Raw genomic sequence first — 12,977 nt, forward strand, 5'->3', positions numbered from 1 at the left:
GAATCTAAAGGTACAGTTTCATATTATATTTAGAACAAATTTCAAGTTATGCTACAAAATGCATAGTAAGCCCTCCTGTACCACAAAAAGTACAAAACTTGCACTGAGAGTGTTAGTAATATTATGACGTGATTAGCCAGGCAGCAAATTTTGTTAGAGAAAATTTCTGAAAAAAGTAACAGCTAAGTTACCACAAGTTTTAGTAACTTATTTTGGCATCTTCACTGCTTTTCAGTGGCACTATCTGGGATTAATGTGGGCATTTTCAACCCTCTCTTGGCAGAGACAATAGCAGGGATTAATGTGGGTATTTCTAGGACTCCGTCTACTACAAAAATGGGTCATATTAAAAAATGTAACTAATGTATTTTAAACATTGATGCAGACAGATATAAAACAACTTAAGGATATTAAAACCTGTCTAAACCAGTGTTTAAACATTTTAGTTATGATGTATTAGCTAACATTTTAAAAACACAACCTATTTTTCCAGTCTAGACAGGGCTTAATAAGCACTGGCCTCTGGTAGACCAGCAGAAATTCTTCAACCTCAGCAGAGTCTCTGAAAAACATTGAGTTACACAGTTCAAAGGGGGAAAAAAGGGACATTATGGAATCCAGGCCTTCCCTGAGCCTTTGCCAAACTTACTGCCTCAGTCATGTATTATTCTTAGTATATTAATGGAGCTGGAGCTGTACTTTTCCATTAATTCACTATTCTGTTTTGCAAATCTTTCTAAGCAGTCCACTGTGGATATGCAGCTTTTCAAAATGTATTGACTTAGTGTTGCCTTGCTCTGTTTGTCTGTATTTAGAGAAAAAAAGCATGTGCATTAGTTGATTACTAAAATGTATTCATTCTAAATGCTTTTGTTCCCCTATGAGTGTTGTTAATAGGATATATAACCTTCCCTTCTATTGATCACCATTCTAACTCCATCCCAGATTGGTAATAAATTTTGCTACCAAGCTAATTTTTTTGTCAACTTGTGTGTTAAAGAAATCAAATGTCAACCCAATCATAGAGGACATATGTCTATATTATAAAAACACCACAACTGGCACCCTTGAAAGCAGTCTCAGGAGATAAACCAAAAATTAAATGAATGCAGAAAATAAACTAGCCTCCCACACTTCAGGTAGATTCCATCAGTTTGACAAGCTATACTGGTATTATAGTGTGGTGTACTAACTGGTAATATAGTGTGGCAGTACTAACATTGTACTGCCACTGTTCATCATGCATTAGCTCTCTACATGAATAAGGGACAGTCTTCAGAGATGCCTATCCAGCACTTTTCACAAGGACAAAATTATAGAAGACTAAAATTAAGAACTATACATTTGTGTAACTTGAACACAGGAGTTCTGGGAGTCCTTATATAAGTTGCTGCCAGACATAATGCCCTACAGAAGTGTTATTTCTGTTAAGGGTTTTGTAGTGTGTAATATATTTTGACTTGCTGGCTCTACAGCATTTAACATAGTATGCTTTCCAAAAGATAACCTTTTAAAATGGTGTCTCAGTGGATGGCACTTCACTCTCCCTGCTCCCCACGGTATTTGATGTCAGTCCATCTATGTATTAACTGAATAATAATAGAATCATATAAATGTAGGACTGGAAAGGACTTTTAGTAATTATGAAAGAATTGAAGTCTGCTATTCTCTCATATAATTGCTTGTGCAGATCCTCATGTAGGAGTTGTGAGCCATGCCCTTGTGTTCCTGAAAACCATTCTAAACCAGTTTAGTCATTAGGGGGTGCATAGGAATTAGGCAGTAATTACCATTCTAAAAAGCCTGTTCCTGTAAATGTCTTGAGTTGCTCTTTCTTTCATCTAAATCATTTCAAACTCCAAGAGAAGTGGGGAAGAATGACGGTTCAGTGTCGATTTGCAAGGCACTATATTCAGAGAACTCTAATTACTGAGTTAATACATATTTTTCCTTTCTTCCTCATGCAACGGTCTCCAAGAGGCACTCACATTAACAAAAAGAACTCTAGAGGATGAGAGCTGAATGGTTAACTAAATACAAATTGAAGTAGTGCCCTTGGTGGAAAGGGACTTAAAGGTATTTCTGGTGTTGAACTCTTATCTGCTCATAAGAGGCCTGGATACTGAGTTTTAGCCATTTGGACTCTCTGAACAGATCACTTCCCCTTTGGACTTTTCCTTCAAAGAATGAATTAATGGAAATGAGCATCTAAAAGGTTTTGGGTCCTTCTAAACAGTTACTCCAAGGTCCAGACACACGGTTTATGCATTTTAATCTCCCCAAGGATGCTATGCAGCTTTGTGAAAACAAATGAAAAGTACATAGTTTGATACAGATGAAAAGGCAGAGGAGCAGCATTTCCCAAAGCATGGGGTGTGGACAGACTCAGTTGTTCTCTCTCAACTTTCATTAAAAATATTAGCCAGCTGTTACTGTTATGAAGAAAAACTTCAAAACATGACCCAAGTGTAACCAATGCAGCAATGTCTGTCTGCGTTTGCAGAGAGCCTAAAACAATAGTTCTGAATTGTTAATTCATAATAAAAAGCATGGATTCTTTCTTAAAGTGCAAACCAAAACACAACTTTAAATATGGAGCTGGCAACTGGTGCCTCCATGAGTATTGTGAGTTAACAAGGATTGATGGTATGGAATGGCGTCCATCTAGGAAATAAGATCCTCTGCATGACATATCTCCTCCTTGATGTTCTCAGACAGGTTACTGAAGGCAATAATCCAGAAGGGCCCAGAATACATTACAATCAGCTCACAATGCCTATAATGCAACAGCTTGCAGTGCTGTCTAAATCCTTACCATAAGACCTTAAAATGGTCTTTAAATACTTAAATTTAAAGTATTTAAAGCAGAGACCATCACACTAATTCCCACAGTGTAGATCTAAAAGTTAATATATTATATTCTGAGAACTTCAGTTACTGATGAAGAAATTTTCCTTTTAAGATGTTGTAGACTGTTACATTTTTAAAGTCAGTAACCTGCAGCCATAATACTATTTATAGCTTTAATATTGTGTATTAAAACTTCTTTTGTTTTTCATTTAGACGCTCACATCATCTAATTTTCTCTTACCTTCATTTTCCCCCAACCTCTTCTTGTTTGTACCTGAATATCAAGTAATTGCATGATAGTTTAGGACAACTAATTGTGTACTTTCTAGTGGGTATTATATATTTTATAGAAATAAAGTAATATGAAATATAGGTATTACCTGATTTTTGAAATTGTTAGGTTGTAAATTTGAATATATTGTATTATTTCATCTAAAAGGCGATCAGTCATGGAATCAAAATCAGCAAAGGTATCATTCTGTAGAAAGGAAAAATAATTACGTATGTTCCAAATACAGTGAGTTATTTTACATTCAGTATAAATTCTTATTAACCAAATATATAACAACTAAACCTACCCATAAAATCATGCTTACTAACTCTGATATCAGAACACAACATTGCAGCACCCCCTGGGTGGGTTTTTTTGGGAGGAGGGAATAAACTGTCTGTACATAATTTTATGATAAGCACTTTGCTCTAAAAAGCACCAAAACTAATATTAACAGTACCGTTAGTCTAACCTCTATCACATATGCACAGTTCTCATCAGCTGGACAGAGAAAAGACAAACCACATATCCCAGATTAAGCCACACTGTATCTGAAATGATCACATGAAGCAATTTACTGTATGCAATAGTAGAATTTACTATATGCAGCTCTCTCCTATTTCAAAGTGTGAAAAGAGGGCCCTTATTTCAGTCTAGGACTCCTTCTCTACACTAATTAATAACAACAAGTTACAGTGGCTGTAGACTTAGATCATACGAGTTGTTTCACCTTACATCCATTAATAACTGGCTATCTGAAGTACATCTAGAACATGTATTGTAACTGGATAAAAATCATATTAAAATGTCAGCTATATTTTTTTTTCAAGCTAAAGTCATTTGAAAACTATTCTAAAAAAATCAAAGAAATTTAAGATTGGTAACTGCTACTGATTTATCATCATAATGCCAATATTGCAATGCAATGACAAAAAAAAAAAAAAAAAAAAGGCTGACTATTTTGTGGTTCTCAGATTCTGATCCATGAAACATTAGCTCTTCTTTCTTCCCACCCTAGGCTTCACTCCTGTCAGCTAGGATGGGGAAAAATTAGGGGTGTTCTAGACTTAATTGGTTATTATGCTGAGAAGAAGAGAGGATTCCAGATTATATTACTATACCTCTGAAAGCTCTGTAGAGTTGTATTAATTTATATAATATGTATACATTATAATATATATTTAATTTCAAGGTCATGCCAGTTTGTATAATTGCTTTAGTGTATAATAAAATTAAACCTCAGATTCTGCAAAGGGATTCACTTGCATGGACCATTTTATGACCACTGAGTCTCCCTAATTACAGTAGTTATCTGAAACGGCTAAGCAGTCTGTATATATGGATACTTCTGCACGATCAGGGTCTAAATTCATTATAATACAATAATAATGGTAACTAAGAAAATATTATTTTTAAAAAATGTATACTATTTAATTTATTGTATGAAAATCCTTTTGTTGTTTACAAATACCTGGTTCCTTTCAGACATAAGAAAATCTATTCGTCCTCCGGGTAGTCCAAGCTCAATGTAAGTCTTCACTAATCTCAGATCGGCACTATTACCTTTAAAACAAAACAAAACAAAACAAACAAACAAACAAACAAAAAAGGTTAAAAGGTTTGCTATGACAAAAGTTATCTTGCTATTTAACAAGGTAAATATACTAATTTAGAAACAAGACAGATACAATGGACAGACAGTGCTGGCACTCCCCAGCAAACTAATGCAAATTTTATATTTTACCATATCAAAATTAAAACTAATTAAGACCTCTGATGCTGTAATAGCAAAACCAAACACAATGATACAAACACAATGATACAATCACAATCTACAGAAATGACACAAAGCTCAGTCATTTTGCAAAACCCAGGACTTACGTAGTTAAGTTCTGGCGTATATAATATAATATATAATATGTATATAATATTTTACATTCACTGGATGTTAAGGCAAAAAAGTACAACAATGTACTAACTAATTTTGATAAAATTCAATTAAATGAACTCAGACTGGGGGAGGAGTAAAGGAAGATTAGAGTATTTGAGGGATGGGAGAGAGGAATAAGGGACTGGTTAGAAGTAGCACTATATAAGGATTGGTGGCCCCCTTGAGAATTGAACTTACAACCCTGGGTTTAGCAGGCCAATGCTCAAACCACTGAGCCATCCCTCCCCCCAATAGTAATAGTAATAGTAATAGTAATAGTAATAGTAAAGTTTAGTAAAGTAGAAAAGAAAAATGGATTATAGAAAAAGAGGTTACTGACCTGTTCAGTAACTGTTGTTTCTTCAAGATGTGTTGAACACGTCCATTCTACTCCTGGTGTCTGCGTGTCCTGCTGCTGGAAACTTTTTTCCTCTCTGGTACCCTTTGGGTGACTCGAGAGCCTCTGCTACTGTGCACCACTGTGTACACGTATAAAGGTCAGAGCTGCCCCCAAGTCTCCCTAGTTTCTTTCTGCTGGAACTTCAACATAGAAGGGTAGGAGGGCGGTTTGTGGAATGGATGTGTGTAACACATCTCGAAGAACAACAGTTATTTAACAGGTTAATAACTTTTTTCTTCTTCGAGTCATTGCACATGTGCATTCCACTCTTGATGACTCAAGCCATGAAACTCAGAGTCTATTTCAATAAAGATTGTAGAACTTGTCCAACTCTACCATCGTCACTACTTCTAACGACAGTATAATTGTATGCAAACGTGTGGACTAAGGATGAGTTTACCGCTCTACAAATGTCCACAACTGGAACATGTGCTAGAAAAAGGCGCTGAGGCGGATTGATTGTGATCTCACTGAATGAGCTGTGGCTCTGCTTGGCAGGGTTACATTAGCCAGGTCACAGCACATGCATATACAAGAGGCTATCGAAGAAGAAATTTTCTGAGTGGAGGCTGGTTGTCCTTTATTCTGTCTGCCACAGCTACAAACAGTTGGGAGGACTTCTGTCCAGGTAGAATGCCATAGCTCTTCTGATGTCCAGAGTGTGCATACATTCCTCTTCCCTACTCAAATGTGGCTGTAGGTAGAATACAGGTAAGTACATTGACTGGTTGATACGGAAAGAGGACACCACCTTTGTGACAAACTTCAGAGGAGGACGCAGGTAAACTTTGTCCTTAAAAAGATCATATAGGGAGGCCCAGACATTAAGGCACACAGCTGTTCTTCTCTTGTGGCTGAGGTGATGGGAACCAAAAATGCCACCTTCAATGATAGTAGAGAGTAAGTAGCCAAAGGCTCAGAGGGGGACCCATAAATCTTGACAACATTAAGTTTAGACCTCCTCGGAGAACGGGGTCTTGCACCTGATGATACAGTTTGACTAGACCTTTCAAAAACCTTATGGACATGTCATTAGAAAAAAACAACAGATCAGGGTGGAAGGTTGGAACAGCTGCCAGATGTACCTTGACAGAAAACTAACAGCTTAACCTTGGAGGTTTCAGGCCCAATAAGTAATCTAATATGTGTTAAATGGAGGAATGGGAAGGAGATACTCTGTAATGGAGAGGCCTGTTGGAAAAACACCTCCACTTAGAGAGAGGTAAGTAGTCCTAGTAAAAGGCTTTCTACTATTTAGCATGATCTCTTGAACTTCTTTTGAGCAAGACTGCTCTCTAATGTCTAACCATGGAGCATCTATACAATTAAATGGAGAACTTGCAGGCTCTGGTGGAATAGGTGATCATCATTTTGGGAGTGTGATGAGGTGACCGCCCCACACTGGCCTGTAAGGGGTTAATGGAGCCCTAGGGAGGCTGTGAAGAAAGCAGCCAATAGGAGAGGGGCTGTGATGAGCAGCCAACCAGGGCCTGGCAGGCTCATATGAAAAGAGCTGCAGGGCAGGGCACGTGCAGTTAGTTGCTCCTGGCCATGTTCCCAGAAGCTACCACTGTGGGGTCATGAGGGAATGTGGAGAAGGAGATCTAGGTGGGGACTGGTAGATTCTGCTCTGAGGCAGATATAAAATGTCACTACTGAGTCAGATGAAGGGGATTCCCCTTCCTCCAATCATGGAGGTACTGCTCCAGTTGGTGCCGGGGACTGGTGCAGAGAACTTGGCGATGGGCAGAGAGTCACAATCATTGCTGGCTTCCCCTTTGGACAGTACTGATGAGCTGACTATCTGGGAAATAAGCAGCTGGTGTAGTACTGCATGCTGTATCGCTGGCGTTGGTGTCAGATGTTTCAATAGTCCTGAGGGATGCGACTCCTGAACCACCAGTGATACCAGTACTCAGAGGCAGAGTAAATTCCCTGCTGCTGCAAAGGCCTCTGGGGTAGTTGGCACTGAGATTGTATTTGTCTGCTGCGATGCCACTGATGTTGACACTTTTAGCACTGGACTCGACAGTGTCTTCTCCAGCACACAGCCAACTGTGCTGAATTAGACACTGATTTGGAGGAGACGTGCTTAAATTTCAGTTGCACTCTACTAGACTGCCTCTCACCGCTCTTTCCATGCGTGTAGGGTAGAGGTCTTCCCCTGGTCAGATTCTCTTTGGAAGATTTATACTTCTTCCGAGGCACAGGTGAAAGAGTCCCAGGACTCTGACAGTTGTGGAGTTGCACTTCTAACTGAAGCTAAGCACTTGACAACAGGTTGGACCAGGATAGCTCCGAGGATGGTCTAAGTACCACCTCCATCAGCAGCAACTTCAGCCTAGCCTCCTTATTCTTTGTTGTCCTAGGCTTGAATTACTGGCAAATCTGGCACCAGTGTATTTGCTCCTCCCTCACACTTAAGACAACTACAGTGTGGGTCGTTCACCAGCATAGGTTTTGAGCAGGAGGTTCATGGCTTAAAGCCCAGCAGCCGGGGCATGCCTCAGTGCCAGCAGCAGAATACACACACACACACACACACACACACACACACACTCTCTCTCTCTCTAACTATAACAAGTACTAAACTATAACTATACCATATATACAGAGCAGAGAAACAGTTGTTCTGGCAATGAACAGGGGTTCCTCCAATGACCATCATGAGGGAGGCCGAGGGCAGCTCTGCCCTTTACACCTATACGCAGTGGCACACAACAGCAGACGGTGCTTGAGCTGCCCAGCAAGTATCACCAAGGGAAAAGTTTTCTGACAGTTGTTTGTGGACACACAGACACCAAGAACAAAATGCACAAGTGCAATCACTTGAAGAATTATAGAAATGTTGGGCTGGAAGGGACCTCTAGAGGTCTTCAGAGTCCTTCTCCCTGCATTAAGGCATGAGCAAGTATATCCCCTGGTCTAGTCTGACCTCCTGCACAACACAGGCCATAGAATCTCACCCACCCACTCCTGTAATAAACCCTAACCTATGTCTGAGCTACTGAAGTCCTCAAATCATGGTTTAAAGACTTCAAGGTGCAGAGAATCCTCCAGCAAGTGACCCATGCCCCATAGGAAGGTGAAAAACCCCCAGGGCTTCTGCCCTGGAAGAAAATTCCTTCTTGACCCCAAATATGGTGATCAGCTAAACCCTGAGCATGTGGGCAAGACTCACCAGCCAGACACCCAGGAAAGAATTCTCTGTAGTAACTCAGAACCCACCTCATCTAACATCATATCACAGGCCATCGACATATTTACCGCTAATAGTCAAAGATCAATTAATTGCCAAAATTAGGCTATCCCATCATACCATCCACTCCATAAACTTATCAAGCTTAGTTTTGAAGCCAGATGTGTCTTTTTCCCCCACGGCTCCCCTTGGAAGGCTGTTCCAGAAAGCACTTGAAACCCTTCCCAACTTGGTGTCATCTGTAAATTTTACAAGTACTCTCTCCAATCCATTATCCAAACCATTAATGAAAATGTTGAAGAGTACCAGATCCAGGACAGACTTGTGCAGGACTGCACTAGCTATGTCCTCCCAGTTTGACAGCAAACCATTGATAACCTCTCTTTGAATACAATCTTTCAACCAGTTATTGATTATTGGAAGATAAGCCTAACATTCCTGGAGTGCTACAAGAGGGACATAAGGATCTGATGAAAATCCCTGGGTGGGTTGATGACCTAGGAATAAAAATACCCACATCCTGGCTACACTACAGCTTCCACAGTTGCTACCATCAGTAGATCTGCTTTAGCAGTGAATTACACATCTGAATTTTGCCAGGGAAGAGAGCACTAAAGGTACCGATATTTCTCTTTTTTGGTTTGAGGTTCACCATATAGTAAAAATATTGTAGGAATAAAAAAAAAGGGTACTCTGCTGCCCCATTTAAATGATCAAATTTATTATGCAAGTCAGTTCCTGATTGGAGATTTTAGCCAACTTCTTTCCTAAGTAAGTTTTTCTAACCATTTTTTAAATCAATGGACGAGGAGGGTTTGATATGAGGTACAATAGGGAACAACGGCATGGTTTTGGCAACAATTTATTATGGATGGGTTAACTGCTGTATAATTCTTGGCATTACATGGTGTTAGAAAATCTGGATGTGGGGGTGGGGGGTCAGCATCTCCCAGCCCAGTGCACAAGTTGAATTAGACAGATACTAATAATGAATGCTCCCTAGACAGAATCATGAGTAGAATCTTTTTGGATATTTGTTTTTAAACATGGAAATTTGACAGCTGAACATGAAGGATGATTATGGTATATAGGAATTGCTATATCAGATCAGACCAGTGCTCTATTTATTACACTATCTTGTTTCCTTAAATGGCCAGTACCAGATGCTTCAAAAAAAACCCATAATGGACAACTATGGAAAACCTACCCATAGGTGAAGTTTCTCCCTAACCCACACCAGTTAGTAGTCTGAAGCATGTGAATAAATATCTCAATAATAAATAATAAATAAATAAAAATCTAAATTTTTAATCCTTCCTAATTTCATGGTGGATGTTCCCATTACCAGAATAAATGTCTAATCGTTTTTTGAATCCTACTAAGCTCATGGCCTCAATATCTTGTGTCTATGACTTTCAACGGTAAATAGCTGGATAAACACATTTTTCTTCTCCTTGACAATGTACCTATAAAGCTTTTAAACAACAACAACAAAAACAGTTATTAACCTTTCTGTAACTGTTGTTCTTTGAGATGTGTTGCTCATGTCCATTCTATGTTAGGTGGGCACATGCCGTGTGTACCATCACCAGAGATTTGTCCCTCAGTGGTATCCATCAGGCTGGCTTTAGTGCCCTCTGGTGCTGCACGCTTATGCGCTGGTATAAGGGGCACCGCTGGCCCTGCATCCTCTCAGCTCCTTCTTGCCGGCTGAGGGGCAGGAGAGTGAGTTGTGGAATAGACATGAGCAACACATCTTGAACAACAACAGTTACGGAAAGGTTGGTAACCGTCTTTTCTTTTTCGAGTGCTTGCTCATGTCCATTTTACACAAGGTGATTCACAAGCAGTACCCAAGGAGGTGGGCTTGGAGTTCATGGTCATGCAGATTGCTCTCCCAAACCTGGCGTCATCTCAAGCCTGCTGTGTGATGGTGTAGTGGGAGAAGGCATCATTAACAGTCTGAGTTTAATCTCCCTATCCTTTGTCCCAGACCTGAAGGCCAGCCAGAAGTTGCACTTCTGGGGGACATGGGACTCCCCACAGCAATGGACAAACTTAGAGTGGCTGTAGCTCACAAGTATAGCCTCTCAACAGGAGAGGTAATATTTGAAACCTGGCAAGACAGGCATACCCTGCCAGGGAGACAAGGCTCCAAAAAGTGAAAAAGAGAGGAGGAAAACAATACACTCACTACTTAATGCTAACTAACTTTAACTTATACTAACTAATCCTAACAAACAACTATAGTGTAAACTAGAATACGAAATAGCTGAGGCACTCTCAAAGTGGACATGCTAAAGCTCCATCTCAGACCAACGCAGTAGAGAAGGAACTAAGGTCGCCTGCGCATTGCTATATAGCCCAGTGTCCAGGACAAGAAGGCACAGGGTGCATGCACAGGCCAAACAGGCACTGCTAATGGAAAAATCTCCAATCAAGGGTTCAAGAGGTGCATGCACACCTGAACTGGAGCACTCATAGGGACACTGCTCGAAGAATATCACATTCTTAATTCATTTTGATTAATCTATTTCTTTCAACATGGTTTAACGCAGAGCTCAAAACAACAAAAACAAAACTTCATCTACATGCTCAATTGATCTGTTATTCAGTAACAAGTGCCACAGCATACCATCTAGGCCATGAACACAGACTACGAGATGTATTCCATCTTCTGAACCTTCATCCTCTTCTGTGCTGAAATAAGGTGCTGATGAAGCCAGTCTGAGAACATCACTATACATAAATCCAGGGAGTTTAAGTTGCTTTAATTCCTCTTTAGCCTGGAGAAAACTGGAACAAAACAATGCTTACTATAATAATTCTGTTGTATACCTTATTAAAATCCAATAAATGTAAGGTCTGCAAGAACATAATTTTCCACTGCTTTTTACTTAAATATTTCATTTATTTAGTTCATATAAAGCATAAAAACCATTTATTCCAGACTTAGGCACCCATGACAAATTATTTAAAAAGTGCAATCCAAGATAAATACAAACAGTGCCAAACTAACAAAAGAAGTCAGTCCCCAAAATCCAACTTTTCCACCTCAGATCTCATGAAATCCTATTCTCCCCAAATAAAGTCCCCACCCACAAACACAAGCTCTCCATCCTCCAAAGACCTTTGCAAATTGGTTGGCTTTGAGGTATATCATAAAGGTACACAAGATTCTGGAGTTATTCCTGTCAAGTGCAGTAAACAGCATTCATCTAAATAAATATTAGTGTGAATACAATTGGGTTTAATTCTTTCTTAAAGCCTGATCTGAAGCCCACTGGAAATCAAAGTAAGTAGAGATTCCAATTAACTTTACTGGAGTTTGGATTAGGCAGGCACTTAGGCCATGGCTACACTTGCAAATTTTCTGCGCTGCAGCAGGGTGTGAAAACACACCCTCTCCAGCGCTGCAAATTGCGGCGCTGCAAAGCGCCAGTGTGGTCAAAGCCCCAGCGCTGGGAGCGCGGCTCCCAGCGCTGTACGTTATTCCCCACAGGGAGGTGGAGTACGGACAGCGCTGGGAGAGCTCTCTCCCAGCGCTGGCGCTTTGACTACACTTAGCGCTTCAAAGCGCTGCCGCGGCAGCGCTTTGAAGTGCAAGTGTAGCCATAGCCTTAGGCCCGGATGCACAAAAGGAGTTAGGCATTGCAATGCATCACAGCGACATAGCTACCTCCTTTCGCAGAGGCAAGTGTTGTTAAGACAATGGGAGAGCACTCTCCCGTCGACTTAGAGTGTCTCCTCCACAAGCACTACAGTTCACCTCTGTAAGTACTGTAATGTAGATGTAGCCTAAGTCTAGACTGCGTGGAGATACCTAGCTCTGCTAGCAATTCACAGCTGGGAACTGTCTTTGCAGTTAGGCATCTTTGTTGTTTTAGCAAGAACAGTGTGAGGTCATGGGAAGGAGACCCTCCCTCAATTAGGGTACTCATCAGGGACATGGGAGATATCTGGTTCAATTCTGCCTTCCACCTGAGGGATAAAGGATTTTGAATAAAATCTGCCACCTTTCAGGCTGTGGGCTGTGGGATATTCTGATGTAAGGGTATGTCTACACTACAGGATTATTCCGATTTTACAGAAACCGGTTTTTGGAAACAGATTGTATAAAGTCGAGTGCACGCGGCCACACTAAGCACATTAATTCGGCGGTGTGCGTCCATGTATCGAGGCTAGTGTCGATTTCCGGAGCATTGCACTGTGGGTAGCTATCCCATAGCTATCCCATAGTTCCCACAGTCTCCCCTGCCCATTGGAATTCTGGGTTGAGATCACAATGTATGATGGGGCAAAAACAGTGTCACGGGTGATACTGGGT

General features: G+C 40.4%; 1 protein-coding gene across 4 annotated transcripts in view; it reads right to left on the minus strand.

The window, feature by feature from the left end:
* Positions 1-12,977, minus strand: part of FAM135A (family with sequence similarity 135 member A) — a 158,497-nt gene that overhangs the window by 35,280 nt on the left and 110,240 nt on the right. For all 4 annotated transcript variants that reach the window (XR_005595899.1, XM_039529293.1, XM_039529296.1 and 1 more), the window contains exons 16-18: positions 11,286-11,446; positions 4,593-4,684; positions 3,231-3,328 (exon numbers count right to left, since the gene is read on the minus strand). Coding sequence is in view for 3 of the 4 variants with exons in the window: in XM_039529293.1 (XP_039385227.1) it covers positions 3,231-3,328; positions 4,593-4,684; positions 11,286-11,446 (351 nt within the window). In the remaining variant the exon portion in view is untranslated. The remainder of the gene's footprint in view (positions 1-3,230; positions 3,329-4,592; positions 4,685-11,285; positions 11,447-12,977) is intronic.

The sequence above is a fragment of the Mauremys reevesii genome, linkage group 3, assembly GCF_016161935.1.
Source record: "Mauremys reevesii isolate NIE-2019 linkage group 3, ASM1616193v1, whole genome shotgun sequence".
Classification (NCBI taxonomy): Eukaryota; Metazoa; Chordata; order Testudines; family Geoemydidae; genus Mauremys; species Mauremys reevesii.